This window comes from Podarcis filfolensis (assembly GCF_964270895.1).
Source record: "Podarcis filfolensis genome assembly, chromosome: 16".
NCBI lineage: Eukaryota > Metazoa > Chordata > Lepidosauria > Squamata > Lacertidae > Podarcis > Podarcis filfolensis.
In genome coordinates this window covers 769977-793948 of record NC_139620.1, presented here as the reverse complement: position 1 = coordinate 793948, position 23972 = coordinate 769977, and the positions used below count along the sequence as shown (strand labels likewise).

Here is a 23972-nt window from a genome sequence, read left to right as displayed (position 1 = left end):
TCTGTGTGTGTGTGTGTGTTGGTGCCGCTTTCCTCAAGGTGTGACTGACGACTGCGAACCTCTCTGGAGGCACGGGGCTGTCTTGCGTGGGCACAGCACGGCAGTGTGAGTCTGTTCACGATGATGCTGGTGCGTGGGCAGAGAGACCAGTGCAGAGGTGTATGTGTGTGCATATGAGAGAGGAAAGCAAGCAACCAACAGCAGGTTGCATTGCCCTGAGAAAACAACTTTATTTTTTCTAAAAGCACAAAATGACATCATCCAGCTCCACAGCACCATCTGTAGCCTTCCTCCACAAGAGCAACTCAGGCTAGGGCTCAGCCTTGTGTGTGTGTTGGGGGTGTCTCAGCTCAAGAACCTAGAAGGCTGAAGTGGGCAGGATGGGTGCAGGGTGGGGAGACCAGCAACTCTGCACAAGAGCAGAAGAGAGCTGGGATGCAGGTCTGGTTGTGAAGAGCATTTAATGTGCTAGGGCGATATTTAGATATATTTGGATATTTCTCCTCCTGTGCCCAGAGCAGCTTCTGCTCCTGTTTGTCATCATACTGCGGAGGACACAACTTTTCACCCTGGCCTTTGACACCTGAGATGTGCATTTTTAGGGCTCACCCTATTTTTGTGTGATTTCATTCTTCACAGTTACGGTGGTACCTCGGGTTACAAACACCTTAGGTTACAAACACTTTGGGTTTCAGACTCCGCTAACCTGGAAGTAGTACCTCGGGTTAAGAACTTTACCTCAGGATGAGAACAGAAATCGGGCGCCAGCAGCAGTGGGAGCCCCCATTAACTAAAGTGGTACCTCAGGTTAAGAATGGACCTCTGGAACGAATTAAGTTCGTAACCAGGTAAAACCATAAGATTTTAAACTTTTTTATGTTGTTATAAGTAGTTGTATTCTATGTGGATTTGTCCAATCCTCTTTTTATGGCATCCAAGTTGGTGGCCACCCTTGCTTTCTGCAGCAGTGAGTTCCCTTGTTTAACTATGTGCTGTGAGAAAGACTCTCTTTATGTGTCCTGCATATTCCAATTTCCAGCTTCATCCATGAGTTCTAGGGACATGAGAGGGTGTTTCCCCCCCTTGTTGGTGAGTGGTGTGTGTGTGTGTCTGTGTGTGTCTGTCTGTGTGTGTGACACCTGGCACAATCTCTTCTAGAGCTGTTCATTCCTACAGCCACATACGCGCACCTCCCAAACACACACCCATTTTTGTAATGGGCACCCCACAGTCGCACTGAGCCCCCTGAAAGAGGTGGAGGTTTGGGCTCCTGGTTCTGTCGCACAACTCAGCATCCACACCTTCTCCCTGCGCTCATGCCCTGTCAAATGGTGCCGGGCGACAGGTATTCATCTCCCTGCCCCAGCCTCCCTCCTGGGGACAGAACAGAAGTGATGGCAGAAGTGCTTTGTTGGTCTGGAAGTGTCAAGCCCTGGGATGAGATCTGAACCCTGAGCGGACCTGCCTTGCCGGTGCCTCTTTGCTGAGTCACTGCTTCTCCCGGGAGCCCAGCCGTCCGTTCCTCTTGCCTGGAGCTGTCACAGGCAGGCAGGCAGGCAGGCGGGCGGGCGGGCTGCTCCTCCCCTCTCCCCAACCCTCCTGGAACCTCAAGCCTGCCAGCTCTGAGTCACTCAACTTGATTCTGCTGCTCTTGCCTTCCTTCCTTTGGAAGGAAAGCAGGGTGAAAGCGGCGGTGAGAGAGGGCTGAGCTGCTTATTGATATGTAGGCCTGTCTAGGTGTACAGATTCTTCTCCCCTGCCCCTGTTCTCTGTGTTTATTTTAATCCCACAGATTCAGATACAGTGGTACCTCTAGATGAGAACGGGATCCGTTCCGGAGCCCCGTTCGCATCCTGAAGCAAATGCAACCCACGTCCGCGCGTCTGCACGTGCACAGGTCGCAATTCACCACTTCCGCACATGCGCGTGACATCATTTTGAGTGTCTGCGCATGTGCAAGCAGCAAAACCCAGAAGTAACGCGCTCTGTTACTTCTGGGTCACCGCAGAGCGCAACCCGAAAATGCTCAACCCGAAGCTACTTCAACCCGAGGTATGACTGTGTAGGCTAGGTGCAGCCGGGGGCACCAACTTGCCCCCCCCATTGAGGGGGGCCATGTGATTTGTCACGTGATGCCACCCAGGATGTGTGGGACACGCAGAGGGTGATCTTTGGCCTCACTCATCCCAGCCTCATCTTGGGTTCCCAGGCAGAGGCTGGGGCCAGCAAAGGCAAAGATCACATCCCAGCACCCCAGCACCCCACCCTCAGCTCCTAGGCCCCCATCCTGAGTGATAGGCTGGTGCAGAAGGGGCCTGGGGCTGAGCACACTCTCTTCCTCTCCTGCTCCTCCTCATCTCCTTCTCCTAAGAGCAGCAGAAGAGCCTGCTGGATCAGGCCCAGAGCCCATCTAGTCCAGCATCCAACCAGATGCCCCCATGGGAAGTCCACAAGCAGGATTCGAACACAAGAGCCCTCTCCCTTCTGCAGTTTCCAGCAACTGGCCTTCAGAAGCAGTGCTGCCTCCTCCCATGGGGCAGAGCAGAGCCATCTCAAAGGCCAGTGGTCCTGCTCACCTTTGTCCAGTTTCTTGTGCTTTTCCAGGAAGCTGAACCAGTCCTTGCTGGTGGTGATCTCCTCGTTCTTCTCGCTGGGGATGTCCTCTTTGCAGGCCGACTTCAGCTGGTCCAGGTCTTCGTTGGTGATGTTCTCCGCCAGCTCCTCCAGAAGGCTGCTGTATTCTGCCATCTCTGCAAGGGGTGAGGAAGGGGGAACAGGGCGAGTTATAGAAAGGGGTAGGCAAGACGTCACACCTGCAGGATCTGTCCACTAGGACCCTGATATCTACCAACTGGAGCCGGGTGCAAATCACACACACATTGAATGAAAGGACCCTGAGCCTAGGAGTTGGTTTGGACTGCTGAAGTGAACAGATCTTTGCAACCCTTCGGCGTAAAAAAATAAATTTAAAATCCACTCATGGTTACCCAGCTTTTCTTCAGTTCTGCAGCATTTGGGGAGGGAGGTCAGAGGTCAACTGGGAGTCAGAAACCCTTGCTGACTTTGTGCAAATCACCCAGAGACCCATCAGTAGATCCCTATCTACCTTCGGCACACCCCTGAGTTAAAGATCCAGATGCAGCTGTTTATTATTATTTCATTTAGATCCCATCTTTCCTCCAAGAAGCTTGAGGAGGCATACATGGTTCTCCCCTTTCCCATTTCAACCTCACGACAATCCTGTGAGGTAGTGAGCTTTGTAACGGAGTGGGGATTTGAACCCTGATCTTTCTCTGGTGCCTAGTCCAAAACCTGAGGGCCCTGAAATGGCCAGTGATGAATTCCTGTGCTCCACCTTGGAACCTGGCTTTCTATCATCAAATACTGTGTTTTCGTTCTTCTTTCCTAGTGTACCTGGAAACCAGGTACGGTTCTTCTTTGTTCTACTTTGTGTGCCAATTGTTGCAGCTGGCTTAGCATGTTCTTAACTGACCTTCCTTTGCTAGGGAGGTGGTTTGTTAGCAGCCTCAAGGTCTATGCTTTCTCCGTTGGGAGATAGCTGGCAATCGTCCCCTTCCAAGTTTGGGGGAGAAAGGACCTACAAGTGCACAGACCCCAAGCTCAAGGAAGAGAGGGCAGCTGCATGGGGGGGGGTGAAGAAACAAGAATTTGGAACAGGCAAAATGCATGACACTGGGGTGGGATGGGGGGGGGGAGAGTTGGAAGCATCTTGGAGTGGGGTGAGGTTCAGGCGTCTCTGCCCTGTATGGGAATGCCTGATGTTTGCCTCCCATTCAACATTATGCTTCTGCATTTGTAAATAAATCAAGCACAGTGGTCCCTTGGTTCTCAAACTTAATCCGTTCCGGAAGTCCGTTCCAAAACCAAAGCCTTCCAAAACCAAAGCGCGCTTCCCCATAGAAAGCAATGCAAAATGGATTAATCCGTTCCAGACTTTTAAAAACAACCCCTAACACAGCAATTTAACATGAATTTTACTATCAAACGAGATCCATAAAATGAAAGCAATAAACAATGTACTGCAGTCACACAATCAATCGGTAGCTGAACTGGGTTTCACATAGTCACAAAAACAAAACAAAAAAGCCACAAAAACACAAAATAAATAGCAAAACCAGACAGACCTCAGCGTAACACTCAAAACAGAAGTGTGGCACTCAAAACAGAGCATGTTTGGCTTCCGAAAAAGGTTTGCAAACTGGAACACTGACTTCTGGGTTTGCAGTGTTTGGGTTTCAAGCTGTTTGAGTACCAAGGTACCACCGTATTGCAGAAGGCTGTGGACACACCATGCGCATTGCAGAGCTCATGTGAAGTATGCGGCTCCCCACCCAAAGAATCCTGGGAACTGGGGCTTGCAAGGAGGCTCTGCAAGAATCTGTACACTACTTTGCCAGATGTTGCTGTAGGATGTTCCTGATAGGGATGACACTATGTACTGGATCCTCAGAAACCTTTTGCCTCCTCTCCGGGGTGGGAAAGGGTGGAGAATCATCCATCTCTTCTCCAAACTGACCCTGCCTGGAATTGGTGAATTTTACTTTCTCTGATAAAATTCCTCCTCCTCTTTAGCTTTCTAAGGGATAGTCCACACTTCCCCTTGTTCCGTGCCTTGAAAGCACAGGGCCCAGACGTTTTCCACTTGTCCCATGCCCCAACAATTTCTCCTGGAAAACCCACTAAGGTAAAGGTAAAAGGACCCCTGACCATTAGGTCCAGTCGTGAACGACTCTGGGGTTGCTGCACTCATCTCGTTTTACTGGCCGAGGGAGCCGGCGTACAGCTTCCGGGTCATGTGGCCAGCAGGACGAAGCCGCTTCTGGCGAACCAGAGCAGCACACAGAAATGCCATTTACCTTCCCACCAGAGTGGTACCTATTTATCTACTTGCACTTTGTGCTTTCGAACTGCTAGGTTGGCAGGAGCAGGGACCGAGCAACGGGAGCTCACCCCATTGCAGGGATTTGAACCGCTGACCTTTTGATCAGCAAGTCCTAGGCTCAGTGGTTTAACCCACAGCACCACCCACCCATTTAGTGCTAAATCGGAGCAAGCATCAATCAGGAGAAAACCCAATCAATGTTTGCTTCAATTCAGCAATAAGGAGTGGGTTTTCCCCCTGGAAAGCAGCAGGGCAAACAAAAATCTAGATGAGCCCTAAGTGTTTTCTGAGGTCAGTTTAAGGTTGGCAGGCAACCCAAGACACTCTGCAGCGCACAGTCTTTCCCTCTGGCTGTTTCTCACCCAAAGGAAACCAAACTCAGGTTGTTCTGCCCTGGAACATCTCTCCCCCTCTCTCCCTTGCTGCTCAGTCGAGTGTAGAGCACACAACAAATATCATTAAACTGATGCTGATCCTCCCAGTGGAACTATTTGGTCAGGCAGAATACCGGCTGCCTGGTTTTTTGTTTTTCTTTCAGATTGATTTGCTGCTGATCTGTGAAGCTGCAGCCATTCTGAAAAGTCCTGCCATTTATAAGGCGTCCTGATGCAAGCATGTACTTTTTAGTGTGGTGCAGAAGAGAGACTCCCGTTCTGGAACGGTGGTTTATGGGAGACTGGAATGTGCAACCACCAGGCCCCATAATCAACACCCACACCCTGCATGCATGTGCTCTTGGTTCTCTATTACAGGTAAAACAAGAACATCTGCTTTCCTTTGACAAACACTGGAAAGAACTGGGAGAGTTTCTAAGACAACAGAACCAAAAAGCTCCCCACTCCCCACAAACTCACAACCTGAAGACAATTCATAAAAACAGCACAAACGTTTTTGCAACAGGGTTTTGTTATGGACTGCGATTTGGGCTTGCCCAAGGCATTTTTTTCCTGCTGGAGGCAAAGGTTTCAGCAGCTAACTAGACTGACCACTGACTCTTGCTTCAACATTTATGACCGGACAGCACTCTCCCCGCTGCACCTCAGAGGGCGAAGGGTTGGCTCTGGGGGCACAAGCAACTCTATTTGCCAACACATCACTGCTTTCCATCAACATCTGCCGCCAGAGGCAGCCACCTCACTCAACTCTTAATGGAAGGGCTGGCTCTTCTGCCTGCTTTTCTTTTAAAAAAGGACAGCCCTTGGCATGCGTTGTAATTTTATTCTGCATTAAACACTCCAACCACAGCACAGAGCTTTGGAAGGCTTGCTGGGACATCAAGGCCCTGGACTTTGCCCTCCTAGCTAGAGAAAAGCACTTCTGCATCTGTATGAAAGACAAAATACCTCTCCCCCTCCCTCTTTGGAGCTTGTTTGCATAGATGGCTTGGTAATGGAGATTAGTGTGTGTGTGTTTTCTCCTCATTTAAAAAATGAGGGCACTGGGAAATATAATTCCCAGACAGAGACATCACCCAGCTTTGCAGGGCTTTCTAGAATCCCTGACAGTTCAGGGACAATGAGCAATTTGGCCTTGGATTTGGAGAGAGGGGCTCATCTGTGGATAATGAGAACTTATTTGGAAAAGAGGAGGGGGCCGGGAGGTATTATTGCAGCAACAGCTGGGTCTCTGCTAGGGATCTCCAGCCACAGGCCTCAGGATGGAAGGAACTGTGGAGGGAGCAGGGAGAGGGAGCGAAAGAAACTGCTACCCTTCAATTGCCTTTAGTGCCACAAATGTCAAGCATCTCAACAGGTACTGTGAAGTGTTTACTAGCTGCATTCAAATAGGAGAACTTTGTGGTCCATCCAAGCATCACCTCTCCCTGCCCTGACTCATTAGCATATGCATTCCTAATTTCATCAGTGCTTCCTGCCACTCCCCCCCCCCCCCCGAAAAAACCAACACATCCCAAAGAGTGCTGACGAATTCTGAAGGGGGAACTAAACCTCTCTGCCCAAACCCAAGTCTGATTTGGGAGCCTTCGACAAAAACCAGAGGAGTAGTCTGGGACAAGCTGAATGGTCCAGGAGTCAAAGGTCAGCTGGATGAACTGTAGGGTGGAAGTTACAGGTAGGTAGCCGTGTTGGTCTGCTGTAGTCGAAACACAATAAAAAAATTCCTTCCAGTAGCACCTTAGAGACCAACTAAGTTTGTTCTTGGTATGACACTGAGATCCAGCGCCGAGGGCCTTCTGGCGGTTCCCTCATTGCGAGAAGTAAGGTTACAGGGAACCAGGCAGAGGGCCTTCTCGGTAGTGGTGCCTGCCCTGTGGAACGCCCTCCCAGCAGATGTTAAGGCAATAAACAACTATTTTACTTTTAAAAGACAACTGAAGGCAGCCCTCTTTAGGGAAGTTTTTAATGTCTAATGCTGTATTGTTTTTAATATTCAGCTGGAAGCTGCCCAGAGTGGCTGGAGAAACCCAGCCAGATGGGCGGGGTATAAATAATAAATTATTATTATTATTATATATGAGCTTTCATGTGCATGCACACTTCTTCAGATGCACTCTCTCTACATTTAAGGGTCTGGTGACTTCTGTTTCAGTGCATCGGAAGAAGTGTGCCTGCACACAAAAGCTCAGGCCGAGGACAAACTTCGCTGGTCTCTAAGCCGTGCTGCTGGAAGGAATTTTTTTATTTTGTAGGGTGGAAATTACAGTCGTACCTTGGAAGTCGAACGGAATCCGTTCTGGAAGTCCGTTAGACTTCCAAAGTGTTTGAAAACCGAAGTGCGGCTTCTGACAGCCAATCGGAACTAGTTTTCAAACTGGAACACTCATTTCTGGGTTTGCGGCATTTGGGAGCCAAAACATTCGAGAACTTATCTGTTTGAAAACCAAGTTACTACTGTAAATGGTTTTGGTTCCTCCACTCACTACCATGAGAGAAGAAAACATAGATTTTTTAGCATTCAGGACTGTCATTACTATTTCCAGCAGGTTTTGCTTGTTCTCTCTCTCTCTGGGTGTTGTAGCGTTGCTGGTACAGGAGGAACTAATTGATTTGTTACTCTGTACAGGACAAATGAGAAGAATGGATTGGAACCACACCTTCCACTCCCCCAGCCCACCCCCCTGCCGCCTCAGTCCAGTTTGTTGTTTGCGATCTCATTGCTGTTGCTTGTTAATTCTGCTCAAATCCAGTGATTAATTATCCAGGGATTTGGGAAATACGGCAGCTGGATTTCCAGACAGTGTTTGTCAGATTAAGGCAGAAGCTCTCAATCCACCGACCTCAATGCTCGTTCTGGTTATTAACTAACATTTGAGGGTGCTTTTTTAAAAAAAATAAAAATAAAATGCCGCCATGACTTAAGATAGAGAAGCTTTTGTTCAGCAGATGGGAGAAGATCTGGAGTGGTAAGGAAAGTGGATTATCACGCCTAAAGGGCCTTGCTCCAGAACGCAGATCACCTTGTAGGGAACAAATTTAGTTACACAAGCTTTTGCACCTCTCTGGAGAGCCACGTTCTTACACAACAAAGGAATAAAGCCATGTTATATGCGATCATCTCCTAAAACTTCATCACTGTCATAACTCCTGTGTACGGTGAAAATACAGGGTGGCATTATTGCACCCTTAGGAAAAGCACAATTCATGTGCGAGCATGTACACAAACCCCCACGCAAAAGCACACATTCTTTGCCCCCAAGCATTCACGCAAATTAATCCTTCCCTTCCAGCCTGACAGAGCTATGGCCCCCTGGTCTACTGAGGGACAATTTCCCCACACTTTTCAATGAGTGACCCAAATCTACAGCCAATTGCATGGGATTTGTTGGCTGGCTGGCAAGCCTCAAATCTCAAGTATTTCCACAGCGGCACAACATGCACCATCAATCTCCTGCATCTTCAGAGCCCTTCCCGACCGGAACATGCTCATTAATTAATTCTCTGCTGTGCAATTAAACCCGTGCCCTGGGCACAGCTAATCATTCCAACACACACAAAACCACAAACACATTTTATTCCTTTTTTGTTTTGTTTTGTTTTCCAGAGTGCCACCCCCGAGTTAGTGTTGCCCTCAAGGGGCACATTCTGTACTCAGTTCTATAACACCCTGTTGAGAACGCAAGCACCTAAGAAGAGCCTGGCTGCTGAGTCAAACCAAAGGGAGTGGGGCATCTAGTCCAGCATGCTCTTCTTACTATGGTCAACCAGATACATATGGGGAGCAGGAGAAGAGCCCTCTACCTCTCTTTCAAATCAGAACCAGTGAAGGTCCTGTGTGAGTGTCTGGAGGCGGTTGGGGGATGGATGGTGGCTAACAGATTGAGGTTGAATCCTGACAAGACAGAAGTACTGTTTCTGGGGGACAAGAGGCGGGCAGTTGTGGAGGACTCCCTGGTCCTGAGTGGGGTCACTGTGCCCCTGAAGGACCAGGTGCGCAGCCTGGGAGTCATTCTGGACTCACAGCTGTCCATGGAGGTGCAGGTCCATTGTGTGTCCAGGGCAGCTGTCTCCCAGCTCCATCTGGTACGCAGGTGGAGACCCTACCTGCCCACGGACTGTCTTGCCAGCGTTCTTCTCACTAATGTGGTGGCGGCTTTGATTTGCCTTCCTGTGATTGATCCATGCATACGGCTTTGTGTTTCTGACTCAAGACCCCTTGAAGAACATCTCATCCAGTTCTATCTTTGAAAAACAGCTTTGGAAAACTTCTTCATATTCTCCAGTGTTCTACCCTTGCCATTATGGCGGCACGGGGTTGCCGCTCTGCAGTTGGACTTGCACTACTTGTTGAACGGTTCATTTATCCAGTCTGTATAACGTTTACTGCACATGTAACTTGTTAAGGTAGAGTTGTACACTTATCCACTCCATGTTTACAGTATCTCCAGGCTTTGTCTTGCACAGGGCACCTTCGTATGTTTGTTGTTTGAATGGTTACAAGCCTATCTTTATTCTAGCTGTTATTCTAGCAAATCTGGTTTTATACTTATAAGCCAGTTTGTGGTGTTGTTGTTTTGTTGCATTATTATTACTGTCACCCCATTTGATACTTATTGGTTTGAAGTCACCATTGTTTCAAATTGCAGCTTGCCGTAAGCACCTTGGCAGAAAAAAAACATAGGTAAATGCAGTGAGCAAATGAATGAATGAGAAGCAAAAGTCTGGGCAGGAGCAGGAGAAGTGGGTTGAGACTGGAGTGGGTTGCAAAGGAACCACAGGAAACTTACTTTACGCTCTCGGTTGTTCCTTTGTGGCCACTTCTCTTCCTGCTGTACATGAGACATCACAAATGGCAGTGGTTTGTGGGGAACAGTCTCACAGGCCAAATTGGGACCTGGGCTGCTGTGCTGTTGTTTAGTCGTTTAGTCATGTCCGCCTCTTTGTGACCCCCTGGACCAGAGCACGCCAGGCACTCCTGTCTTCCACTGCCTCCCGCAGTTTGGTCAGACTCATGTTTGTAGCTTCTATGACACTGTCCCACCATCTCGTACTCCGTCATCCCCTTCTCCTTGTGCCCTCCATCTTTCCCAGCATTAGGGTCTTTTCCAGGGAGTCTTCTCTTCCCATGAGGTGGCCAAAGTCTTGGAGCCTCAGCTTCAGGATCTGTCCTTCCAGTGAGCACTCAGGGCTGATTTCCTGAAGAATGGATGCGTTGGATCTTCTTGCAGTCCATGGGACTCTCAAGAGTCTCCTCCAGCACCAGAATTCAAAAGCATCCATTCTTCAGCGATCAGCCTTCTTGATGGTCCAGCTAAATGAACCCTAAACTCTGCATAATGGGCCGTGCCTGTATTTCTCCTGTGAGTTCTCCTCCTGCTATCACCACTTGATGTTGGACAGCCTCGGGGACCCTGGCAGGCCCATCAACACTGATAACAACACATAATCCCTGCACACATTCCGGACCTATGGGCCAGAGGTCTGTCATAAATCAGCCTTCTGGGCACAAGGGATTTACAGGCAAAATGTCTGCTGCCTCCATTGATTAGAGCAGCCTTTGCCAGTCCAGATGCGGTTGGACTTACAGCTCCACGGAACAGCCCCTGTCAGCACAGTTTACTCCTGTCCCTCAGCCCACTGGTCTGTTGTTCCTTCCTTCCTTCCTTCCTTCCTTCCTTCCTTCCTTCCTGCCTGCCTGCCTGCCTGCCTGCCTGCCTGCCTGCCTTCTACTGAGAGTCAGACCACTGGGATCCATCTAGCTCAGCACAGGCTCTCCTGTTTCTGGGGAGGGGGCTTCCCAGTCCTACCCTGGGGACTGAACCTGGGGTCTTCTGCATGCAAGGCAGGTTCTCTGCCACTGAACTACAGCCCTTCCTCCCCCTCCCCTTGGGGAAGGACCACGGCTCAGACAAAGGGCATCTGCCTTGGATGCTGAAGGCATCACCAGGCTGGGCTGGGAGAGAACCCTGCCTGGAACCCTGGAGAGATGCTGCCAGCCAGGGTGGGCAATATCAAATAGGCCATCACCATGATGGAACTGGCTGCCACCACCACCACATGGTTCCCTTCTTGCTCTCCCCTCAGTCTGAGTTCAAAGTGTGCACAGGGCCAGTCCACTCCCATTGATCTTCTCTTGGGGGTGAATTTGAATTTCGTTCTTCTGTCCTGTGGGCCTGCCAAAGCCAGCACCACCCGCTCTTGGGGGGTGTGTGTTGTTGTTGTTTTAATAATAAAAAAATCAGAGACAGAGGTTTTCACGGCAGGGAGGGATATGGGCACAAACCCCAAACCATTTTCTGTTCATCTGGCTGCTTGGGGGGGGGCACCACAGGGCAAGAGACAGCAGTGAAAAGATGGACCATTATCCTACCCCAGTGGTAGGCAAACAAAGGCCCGGGGGCCGGATGTGGCCCAATCGCCTTCTCAATCTGGCCCGCAGATGGTCCAGGAATCAGGGTGTTTTTACATGAGTAGAATGTGTGCTTTTATTTAAAATGCATCTCTGGGTTATTTGTTCATTCCCCCCCCCCCTTAAAAATATAGTCCGCCCCCCCCCCAAGGTCTGAGGGACAGTGGTCGGCCCCCTGCTGGAAAAGTTTGCTGACCCCTGTCCTACCCTCTGGACTCCTGTTCTCTCTCTCTCTCTCTCTCTCTCTCTCTCTCTCTCTCTCTCTCTCTCACACACACACACACACACACACACACACATGCCTGTCCTGTTTTGGGATTCTTGTCGTCTTCCCTTAGGAAGAGGAAATTCCGGCTGTTCGTTTGAAGCAAAAAGACCTTCCCAGATGGCTGCCCCTTCCTGAAACAATGAATCGCTGATAGAAAAGGGGAGAGATCCTGGCTCCAGCCAGTTCAAATGGTACTTCCACTTTCCCCCCATCACTCCAAGCTATTTATTTACGCCTTCCCCTTTGCACTCTGTATTCTGGGTGGCAGGCAGGGAGCAAGCAAGCAAGTGGGTTGCTGTGGTGTGGGGCTGCTTGTTTCTCTGCCCGCCTGCCCCACTTTATCCCCTTTCCAAGGGCTGGGGTGGCATGCATATTCCCTCCCTTGCTTATTCACGCCTTTTCCTCTGGCTCCCCCACCTTTCTTATTTAGCCCCCCCCCCTTCTCTCTCTTTTTCTGTGCCAGGGGCATTCAGCAACCCTTCGAGAATAACAAACTGCCCACACTGGGCCCGCTGCCCATTTCCCAGGCCCGCTGGGTGGCATGAAGAAAGGAGGAAGCAAGCGGTGGATAATGGCAGGGAGCGAGTGGAGGCCCGGGGGCTACCAACTGGCCAATAAACAAATTGGTTGCAGACAGCTCCTGTGCCTGGAAGGGGCTGCTGGAAGCAGCAGGTGAATCTTTCTAATGGCATGGGCAGAAAACAACAACACTGGTTTAAGAGCATGGGGGGGGGAGAGACCCAGGTTTTTTTTAAAAAAAGTTTATAGGAACACAGGGCTCCTTTGGAAGTTGGTTGTCAGGTGTGCGTGCAGGAGCCAGGCCCTGGGACCAGTAGGGCTTCGCAGGACTGGGGCCTTCCTAAGTTTGTTCTGGAGAGGCAAGGTGCGGCCTCACAGGTGAGGCCGCTTGGTAACTCACAGCACCTGGTGGCAAGAGCCAGGAAGGGATATAAGGTCAGCATTTCCCTTTGGCTCTTTGCCACAGCAACACGTTCCCTGCCTTGCTTCCTGACCCTTGGACCCATGGCTTCTTGACTCCCAGCTCTCTGACCCTCGGACTCTTGGCTTCCTGGCTTCTGGACTCGCGTTCCTGCTCCCACCCTGCCATCTTGCCCCCGGTCCCGACGTCTGCTGCCGGGACTTCGCCCGTGAACTGGACCGGGACATTGGTGGAGTCAACTTCACTGGAGGTTTCTAATGGAGGTTGGAGGGCCTCCTGTCAGGTATTCTTCAGCTGTCATTTCTGCACTGCAGGGAGTTGGTAGGACCAGGTGACCGTCAGAAACACAGAATCATAGAGCTGGAAGGGACCTCTGGTAGTCAAATAGTCCAGCCCCCTGCAATGCAGGAATCTCAACTGAAGCATCCATGTCAGACGGCCAACCAACCTCTGCTTAAAAACCTCCAAGGAAGGAGAGCCCATTCTCTCGTGGGATGTCAGGAGCGCTTGCAGGAGCCAGGCCCTGAGACCAGTAGGGCTTCGCAGGACTGGGGCCTTCCTAAGTTTGTTCTGGAGAGGCAAGGTGCGGCCGCACAGGTGAGGTCGCTTGGTAACTCACTGCACCTGGTGGCAAGAGCCGGGAAGGGATATAAGGTCAGCATTTCCCTTCGGCTCTTGGCCACAGCAACACGCTTCCTGCGTTTGGCATTTTGCTTCCTGATCCTTGAACCTCGGCTTCGTGACTCCTTGCTTCTTGATCCTCGGACCCTTGACTTCTGGACTCTTGTTCCTGCTCCCACCCCGCCATCTTGCCCCCGGTCCTGACGTCCTCAGCCGGGACTTTGATCGCCCATAGACCGGACCGTGACATGGGAGTCCATTCCACTGTTGGAAAGCTTAGTTGGGACCTCCTTTCTTGTAACTCGAATCCATTGGTTTGAGTCCTACCCGCCTGAGCTGGAGCCTGGCTGCTGGATCAGGCCAAAGGGTGCCCCCCCCATTGTAATCCAGCATCCTGTCTCCACAGTAGTCAGCCAGGTGCCAGGGAGCTTGCCCACAAGCAAGACCTGAGCACAACAGCAGTGATTCCCAGCGGCTGGTACCCAGAGGCATGTATTGGAGAGCATAGCCGTTGACATGAGGCCTGCTTATTTCCTAGAGAAGGTGGAGTCTGTGGGAATGTGCAGCTTTGCCACTGAGTTTCTGCCACCTCTAGCATTGAAGATTCTCCAGCTCTGCTCATTCTCTCACCTCCTCATGCACACAACTAAATCTTACAGGATTGTTAGCAGAAACCGCGCCTTCCCATAGCAATCCGCAGTGAGCTCCTGTGTGGTGAGCTGGAGAGGGAGGAGACCAGAGTCCAAAAGACCACACAGCCAGGGCTCATCATGCACGCTTGACATAACCTACTTCACAGGGTTGTTGGGAGGATAAAAGGGCAGGCCATGAATATCACCCTGAGCAAATTTGAAGGTGGGTTAGGTTGTTTTCCTTTTTTTAAGTAATAAACTATTGGGTGATGTTCCCAGAGCTCCCTGCTGTAGACAGAGTGTTTGATGCTCTGATCCAGAGAGGAAATCCTGTTGCTGTTGTTTATTTAGGACTGGTATTTTTTAAAGCCGCCTCTCTGCCCTGAGGCACCCAAAGTGACACCATGACGATTAAAATTCAGCACAGCCCCGTCGTGCAAATGTTCACGTGCATACTGGATTTGTACTTAATACTGATATGCAGCCTTCAAATCTCCACGTTCAGCTCTTAGGATTCTTGTTGACATAATTTGCTAGTCTATGTGGAGTACTGGGGGATTTGTGGCCTAGATTTGTCAGGAACAGGGGCAGGGGGAGAGAGATTTGTGGAATTGTGGGTGGAAAAATAATTCTAGGTCATCTGAGGACTTACGAGACCCCAAACCCACTTTTAAATCCCAACTTGCAACATTAAAATTATTTCAGTGTGTGCATCCATCTTTCTCTTTTTCTCCTTCTCTCTCTATCGCAGGTGCCTAACCTGTGCCCCTCCAAATGTTGCTGGACTTCAGTTCCCGCCACCCCTGGCTACCAGGACTGAGGGGAGCTGGACTCTCCTAACATCTGGAGGCTCCAGGTGAGCCACACCTGGTCTCAGGTGACCAGGCCCGGAGGAAGGGAAGACTCCTCCAATTCTGTGAGCAGTGGGGGAACTTTCAGCACACATCATGTCAGGAAGAGATGAAAAGTTGCATCCGATGAAATCAACGCTAGCAGTGAATTAGACTGGGGTGGCGTCAAACATTTCCATCTACATGGGCCTGGCAGAAATGACGAGCAGAATCCGAAACCAGGGAAGAGAAGCAGCGCAAGAAGAATGGAAAAAATTCAAGGACTATTTAAAGAAATATTACAAAGTTAATGAAAGTTAGAATGATGTTGGACTGGAAAGTAAATGGTTACTATTAGTTAAAATAAGGGAAGATTTGCTGAGTAATCGATAAGAATTTGGAATACAGAAAAGGGAGGCATGAGGAAGTCGGGGAAGAAAGGTACAAGAAATTAGGATATGAAATGGTACATGTTTTGTTTTGTTTTGTTTTTGTCTTTGTATGTTTATGTATGTTATGTCTATATGGAAAAAATTCTCGAATAAAAATATTTAAAAAAAAAACAAAAACAAACATTTCCATCTAATTCAGCACCATGTTCTCCTGGTGAGGAGAGAGACTCCATCAGGCAAGGCCTCCTTCCACCTGCATTGCTCCACCCTCTAGTCTCTGCTTCTCAATTTGTACTGTATTTTATGTACTGTGGCTTGCCGTTGTTTTACTGATTATAGTTTAGAAATTATTTATTGTAACTGTTGAGTGGATTTCTGTTTAACTTTTATATGTTGATATTATTTTATACTGCTCTAATAATTGTTGGATGTTACTTTTTGATGTAGGTTGCTTATTTTAAAGTTTTGTTTTATTATCACATTTTTGTATTGCATTAGATTGCTAGATCTTCAGCTTGCAAACTGCCTTGAGTATTGTAAGATAGAAAGATGGTATACAATTTTTTTAAAAAATGATGATGATGATGAAAAGAAGCCCACCACAAGAAGTCAAATGGCTCTCGCATGCCTGAGTTGCAGGTTCCTCTGAACATGGAGTCGCTGTGGTTAATCAACCCCTTTGCTTCTCAATGAAATTGTGGCATCCCCTTTTAAAAGAAGCTTAAGAAAATGAAAATGGTGGTGGCATTGCCCCCAGTGCAGCCCTCTTCAGGTCCCGTCACAATGCTTTTGCTTGTCCCAGACCACCAGACAATGCTCTAGATCAGAGCTTTCCAAACTTCTCATGTTGGTGACACACTTTTTAGACATGCACCATTTCGTGAGACCAGTAATTCAGTTTTACTAGCAAACCGGAGGTCAAACTAACCCCTTATAAGAGCATTTGGGCGACACACCTACGCACTGCAGGAGTGGAGGAAGTCATGAAGGGCAAGGGATAAAGTCCCTCTCTGTTGTGCCCAGTTTTACACCTGCAACCTCCTCAGGGCAGCTTCCTGACTTTTGGGTGGTAATATATTACATAACAAGTTTCCAAACGGTGGGATGCAGCAAGTGTTGGCAGAATGCAAAGGTGTTGAGAACAAAAATGACTATTAGGCTATCTGTGGAAAGGAATCAGCTGGGAATGCTTGAAATGGCATTTACTGAGAGGGGGAAATGGTAAAGGAGGAAGGCTTTCCCCCTTTTCATTTTTAAAGATTGTCTTTTCTTAGTAAACAAGTGGCAACAGCCTAGTTCACTCTATGATCCTGTTTTCTACATGGCACCCAATATGGATTCTGAGGGGAGAGACAACAAGCTGCTTCTTCTGCTCACTTCCTTCTTCTCTCAAATGCACATACAGTCTAGAGGAGGAGGAGAAGCTGAGGGGTGTTTTGTTACAATGAAGAGCAGAGGAAATTTTAATCAAAAAGCAGGATAATTTACTAGGAAATAAGACGCTGGGGTGGGGAGCCTGTTTTCAAGATGGCGTTTCCCTGTTCAGTCCTTGGAGGCCATTTTACTTCTCTCAGTTTAGGGAATTAGAAGGAAAAGAATGGGGAAATCCCTCAAGAAAACAGCAAGCTGTTACTTATATAATCTATTGGATACAATAAGAAACTGTGGGAAAGCAACTGAAGTAAGAAAGCCTGTTGAAGGGAGGGAAGGAAGCATAGCCGTCAACTTTTCCCTTTTCTTGCAAGGAATCCTATTCAGAATAAGGGCATTTTCCTTAAAAAAAGGGAAACCTTGACAGCTATGGAAGGAAGTCAAAGCTCGGCAGAGTGTGGGGAAAGAATGTGGGTAAATGGCTGTTAAATTTCACTGTATTTTGTTTGTATTAAAGGAAAAATCAACAAAAAGAAATTTAAAAAAGAAAGAAAACAGCAAGCTGATAGTGGAGGGATTGTTTGGCCTTTTTCCAATTTATTTATATTACTGTTTATCCACAAATGAGGCACATATTTGCTGGCCACAGTGAACTGGGCTTTGCTAAGAGTGTTTCCCTCACACACTCATGACTTGCTTGGCAATTTCACTTGATGGCTGAGGGAAAACGTTGCCTTCCAGCAACAAAGAATGGCTTCCCTCAGCGCCCCTGGACTTCCTTCAGCAAGTTCCCTGCCTCCTTCTAGAGGCACGTGGTCGTGATTCTCCTGGGAACGAATTCCTTCAGCTTAGGGACACTTCATAATAAGCTGCTTTTAAAAAGAGGACATTTCCTCAGGAAAGGAGACGCAGAGGAGCTGGGTGGGACGGAGAGCAGCCTAACTGGGGATCCAGGCAACATGGCGGATCCTGAGGAGAGTTTAATTCCCAGACAGAAGGCGACAGGAATTGCCCTCCCTCACTCAGTACAGATAGGAGATGCAGAGGAAGGGGATTTTGTTAAGACTGAGGGAAAGAGGGGAATTTGGTTGAGGGGGGAAAAAGAGGGGGAAATTCCTCAGGAAAACAGCAGCACAGTTCTAGCAGTTTCCAGGGTGGCTTTGCTTCCTGCTAGTTTATCCACACCGTAGAGACAGGTAGATTCGATGGAGTATTTCCAAAAGGAGGGGAAGCGTTTCCTCCTTATAAAAAGCATTGCCAATTCATAAGGCAGCAGCTTAGCCCTTAATGAACATGAACTAATTGCTAGAGGGAATCCTTTGGGGAGGCTTGAAGGGGTGAAGACTCAGAAGCCATTTATAGAAGGGGAGAACTTGGTTGGGAGGAGATAAAAAATTTGAGACTGCAATTTCTTAGGAAATAAGTAGCAGCGGCCTCGCTTCATGTTCCTTTATCTACAGAAAGGTTCAAAAATGAATTCTGAGGGGAGGTTTTTCCCCACTCACAACGTGCCAGACATCACTATTTAGTTCTCTCAGACGCCATTGAGAGGAAGCTGAGGGGGGTTTATTTTGTTGGACAAGAAGTGGGTTGTTTTTTTAAAAAAGAGAGAGGCAGATTTCTCATAAAGAAGGAAGCAAGGGGCTGTATTGATGGCAATATAGCTCCCTGTTCCTTGGAAGAAAGGCTGTTGTACATAAAGAAATAAATGCATCTGCAGAGTGGCTCCAATACAGTATATATATTCTGAGGGAATATATTCTGAGGCTTCCTTCATGACTTGTGGAAAAGGCCATTTCCCCTAAATTCATGAGGGAAAACTGCACTCCAGGAAGGGAAACTCCCAACATTTCTGTAATCAGGAGATAAATGATAACTATTTATTTTATTGTTATCATGATTTGCCGAAGAATTTCTTCGCTCTGTGCAAATAGTTTTCCTTTTCCTCTTGGTAAATGACATGCAAGCCCTTTTGTTCTAAAAGCAAGTCCACGAGCACTGAGGGCAGCCATTGCATGCAGGTATGGACGTTTTGCAAATGGAGGGTTTTCTTTAGAAAGAGGGAAAACACCCTAGAAAGTACCCCAGCTTTCAAGGTGTCCGCAGGGCTGCTATTGACATCTCCACAGCGGTTCCAAAATGCAGTCTGAGGGGAGGCTAGTTCCCAGTCACATCGCATTAGGGGCCTCTGCAACTTTAATTTCTCTCACACACTCCTGCCTTGAGGAGGAAGGAAATACGGAGAGGTTGAGTAAGGACAAGGCCTGAGGGATGCATCCAGTGCTTTAGTTGCATTTTTTCACTACAAAAAGCTTGTTCCAGTAACCTCGCTGCATATCTGGATGGAAATAGCACATTGGGGGGAAGCATTGCTTGCTTTTATTTCATTTTATTTGCTTGTACACTCAGTTGATCTTACACGCTGTGCAGAGAGAGATGTGCTTGAGCAAAGAGTGAGGGAGAGATGGATGTGCAGCTGTGTAGAGGCTTAAAATGTTGAAGCAATTTTTATCTGTTTTAGTATTTCAGCTTTTGTATGTTTTAAAGTAGGGTGGTTAATTTTTCTCGTATTTATTGTTTTGTCCTTTTGTAAACTGCTTTGATCTTACACGCATGGCGCTTATGTATACAGGAGGAAGTAGCATGACCCAAAAGTCCATAAGAAGGGGAAATTATGATGATGAAGTAACTCCAAATAGAGCAAGAGCCTGATTTGTTGTGTCTCCCCTTCCAGGGCTACTGAGGAGAGGGAGGAATTGTAAAAAGGACCAGAAGGTGCTCTAAACCCAGCAGCCCAAAGTATGCCATGCCCTAAGCCACAGATTTTTAGAATATACTGTATATTGTTGTTTAGTCGTTTAGTCGTGTCTGACTCTTCGTCACCCCCTGGACCAGAGCACGCCAGGCACTCCTGTCTTCCACTGCCTCCCTCATGCTGGTAGCTTCAAGAACACTGTCCAACCATCTCGTCCTCTGTCGTCCCCTTCTCCTTGTGCCCTCCATCTTTCCCAACATCAGGGTCTTTTCCAGGGAGTCTTCTCTTCTCCTGAGGTGGCCAAAGTCTTGGAGCCTCAGCTTCAGGATCTGTCCTTCAAGTGAGCACTCAGGGCTGATTTCCTTCAGAATGGAGAGGTTTTATCTTCTTGCAGTCCATGGGACTCTCAAGAGTCTCCTCCAGCACCAGAATTCAAAAGCATCCATTCTTCGGTGATCAGCCTTCTTGATGGTCCAGCTCTCACTTCCATACATCACTACTGAGAAAACCAGAGCTTTAGGACTGGAACTACCCCCTGCCTAAAACCCCGGAGGACCACCAGCAAGTCAGTGTAGAGAATCCTGAGCTGCTTCCGTACAGAATAATAATCATGTCTTCAGCACTCCAGATGTTTGTCATTTTCAAGTCAGTAACCTATTTTAAGCCAGTTATTGCACAGGCTGGCGAATGCAATGCATCAAGTAACAATAGACCAAGTAACTATTTATCCTCCTCCTCCTCCCTTTTTAAATTTGGGGTTTCGGAGCCTCTATGTAGGTCAGGCCCTTCTTGTAGTAATAAAATCTACGCTCAGATGCCTACGTTGACAGAAACACTCATGGCCTGGTTAACACATGTTTGCTTGCTGCGTCCCCCATGCAGCCAATTAACTCAGTGTGCGCGCCTGTGTGTTTAAACATGTGTTTCGAACAGTTCCGATCTATTAACACGCCACAGTTGAGGCACACACAGAGAGAAAGCCGCAACACGAGGCTCAGCCCTTCATCTGCTTCTGAGGAAGTGGCGGTGCCTGGTGCTCTCAGACCAGCTGTGCCTTCTTCTTCTTCCTTCTGTTTCACACCCCTCCCGGGACACAGCTTTACTCCTTGTTAAACCCGCTCCTGGGCAGGCTGTGGAAATAAGGAGATAAGAAGAGCCAAGGGGTCTAGCATCCTCTTCTCACAGAGGCCAACCAGAAGTCTCTTTCTGGAAACGCGCAGGCAGGTTTCAAGAGCACTCTCAGAAGCACCACTGCCTGAGAGCCCAGCTGTCATGGCAAGTCTCTATCAATAGCTCTCCCCTCCCTGAAACCCCTTAGTCCTCTTTTAAAGCCATCCAGGTTGGTGGTGAAATAAAAAGAATTAAGGATGCTTTTGAATTTCGGTGCTGGAGGAGACTCTTGAGAGTCCCATGGACTGCAAGAAGATCCAACCTCTCCATTCTTAAGGAGATCAGCCCTGAGTGCTCACTGGAAGGACAGATCCTGAAGCTGAGGCTCCAAGACTTTGGCCACCTCATGAGAAGAGAAGCCTCCCTGGAAAAGACCCTGGGAAAGATGGAGGGCGCAAGGAGAAGGGGACGACAGAGGGCGAGATGGTGGGACAGTGTCATGGAAGCTACCAGCATGGGGGAGGCAGTGGAAGACAGGAGGGCCTGGTGTGCTCTGGTCCAGGAGGTCACGAAGAGTCGGACACGACTCAACGACTAAACAACAACATATATAATAAATGTTCATAAATGTACCAAGCAAACACGTACATAAATGTATGGGCCACATGTCTGAGGCAGCACAGGAGGGCAGCCCTGGAGCCATTTTGGCTCCCAAACTGACCAAATGTTTTCTCTGCAAGGTCAAGGAAAATGGAAAAGCCTCCTCATTGTCTTTTCATTTACTAATCCTGTCTTAAGGGTATGTCTGTCTGTGTATGAATAGGGTGAGCCTGTGACCTGGCTCAGGAACTAAGTATTTATCATTACAAAAGACTGACCAGGCTCCCCAGGGTATCCAATCAAGAAAGCATTAACAGGTAACCTGCCAGACAGGAGGTAAACAACGCACTCAGATTTCTGTTGTAGACCGCCCTTTCTGTAATGTAGGTATGATGTATCTGGGGGTGGTCTTGGACTCCAAGTTGGGCAATTTAAAAGGTCTATATAAGGGCAGACACACCTTGGTTCTGGGTCCTCCTCCTTCTCCTGTGTGTGAGGGGAGCACCCTGTTGCAACAGATCAATAAAGATCAGGCTTACTAGCTGCTTTGCTTCTCAATATTCTCTGGTTGGCCTCTGTTATTTTCTCCGACCGATGGAGAACCTGCAAAGGACTCTGTAAGGGCTCTTGTGTCCCCCATAAGGGAATAAGGGCAGATTTCCGTTTATTACAGTGGCCATCACCGCTTGCTGTGGGAGGGAGTTCCGCAGTTCAACTATGTACTGTGTCTGACGAAACACTTTCTTTTATCTGTCCCGGCTCTTCCAACGAAAGATGGGACACCGACAGAAGCAGCTTGTAGGATGTGTGATTTTTACGAGGTACACAAAGGCTGCGAAACAAATCTGTGTGTCAGCAACCACCGTCGATGTAACATATGGTAAAACTGCAGCCCTATCTAGGTTTACAGTGATGGTGATAAGAATACCGCTTGCTATCATGGCTTGTTATCAAAGCAAGTGACATAATCATTGCCCATTATCATGTGAATGAGGTTCTTTTTACGAAGCTGCTTGCAGGATCAGCTATAGAGCTTGCTGCTACCCTCAGCTGACTGGGGCACTTCTCTTTTTATTGCAGATCTTTTAACTGAGTTTGCATCCTGACCCCCAAGTGTGTGTGGGGGGGCACTCTAAGACTAATCCTATTTTAAGGCCATCCAAATTGGGGGCTGTCACTGCCTCCTGTGGAAGCGAGTTTCATAGTCTAATTAAGCACTACAGGGCCCCTGAAAGTCAGTGCAGGAATATATTAATCTTCAGGGGAGGGGAGTACCTTGCAAATATAGCAGCCCTATCAATAATTATTGTCTTATCCAGACCTTTCCTTCTTTCTTGCTCCACAGCCTGGATTTTACACCTCCCCTTTCCTCCTCCTCCTCCTCCAACAGCTTCTTCTTCTTCTTCTTCTTTGGCCATCCCTCGTAGCCGAGTAAGATTGTCTTCCATAAGCACAGTTTTAACAATGAGTCCGTAAGTGACTGTGGAGGCCAATTCTGGATCCACACGTCCTTCCACAGTGGGGACATTGGTTTCCAGGTGGGAGTTGATCATGCCAAGCATGCCTTCCTCTTGGCACGTTTCTCCCTTGCGTCCTGAGTTAGAGTGTCTTCAAAGCCCAGGACACCTTTGGTCAAGGCTATTCTCCAACTGGAGCCCTCACAGGCCAGTGTTTCCCAGTTGTCAGTGTTTATACTACATTTTTTTAAGATTTGCCTTGAGACAGTCTTTAAACCTCTTTTGTTGACCACCAGCATTACGCTTTCCATTTTTAAGTTTGGAATAGAGTAGTTGCTTTGGGAGACGATCATCAGGCATCCGCACAACATGACCAGTCCAACGAAGTTGATGTTGAAGAATCATTGCTTCGACACTGGTGATCTTTGCTTCCTCCAGTACACTGGTATTAGTTCGCCTGCCTTCCCAAGTGATGTGTAAACTTTTTTTTGGAAACACCGTTGGTGGAATCTTTCGATGAGTTGGGAGATGGCGTTTATAAGTGGTCCATGTTTCACAAGCATACAGTAAGATTGGCAGTACACCTCCAACAGCACCCTGCTCTCAGACACCAACAATTTCTGAATGGGGGGATTTCTAAGCGCCTCTGAGCTACCCTCCCTCAGCTCCGGCAAAGGATCCCGTAGCATTAATTAATGGAGACACCATCCATCTCCCATGGGAAAGGAAGGTCAGGGGAGGAGAGTCACCAGCGAAGGAGGATATAAACAGACATCAGCGCTCACACAGGGGACGGTCTGTAATTGCTCTCATGAGCCAAAGCGAGTTGCAAATCGGAAGTGTCCTGACTCAGCTCACTTAATTTGAGAGATACCAATGTTTCCGAGTCACATAAGAGGCCCTGTATGTTGTTCTGGATGTGGAGCAAAATATTCTTGCATGCTCAATTACTTAGCATCCATTTAGTTAACTTGGCCTGGAGCCAGAAATGTTGTGGGCGGAGGGACCATTGTGAGTCAATGGAAAACAGTAAAAGACAGATACAAATCGTCTTACACGACTGGATAATTTAATTTTAAAGAACCTTATTTAATTTGTTTGAGAGCTTCAAGTCATTTGCCTGTGGACTGGCCTCAGACTTAAAAGGGTGATGATAATAATAGCAGTCATAGGGAATTCTCAGTAGGGAATTGTTTTTGAAAATGTCCCACGCCCCTTAAAAAGAACTACCTAAGAATCCATCATCGATTATTTGCCAGGTTCTCACAGAGTAAAAGACTTCGCAATGG

The 23972-nt window shown here is 48.1% G+C and overlaps 2 protein-coding genes across 2 annotated transcripts in view; both read right to left on the bottom strand.

Moving 5' to 3' along the window:
- Window positions 1-23972, bottom strand: part of LOC310751719 (uncharacterized protein) — a 950206-nt gene that overhangs the window by 580002 nt on the left and 346232 nt on the right. The window lies entirely within an intron of this gene.
- PEA15 (proliferation and apoptosis adaptor protein 15) overlaps window positions 1-23972 on the bottom strand; it is a 58291-nt gene that overhangs the window by 9081 nt on the left and 25238 nt on the right. The window contains exon 2 of the mRNA XM_083591637.1: window positions 2577-2750. Within this exon, the coding sequence (XP_083447763.1) occupies window positions 2577-2748 (172 nt within the window). The 5' untranslated portion in view covers window positions 2749-2750. The remainder of the gene's footprint in view (window positions 1-2576; window positions 2751-23972) is intronic.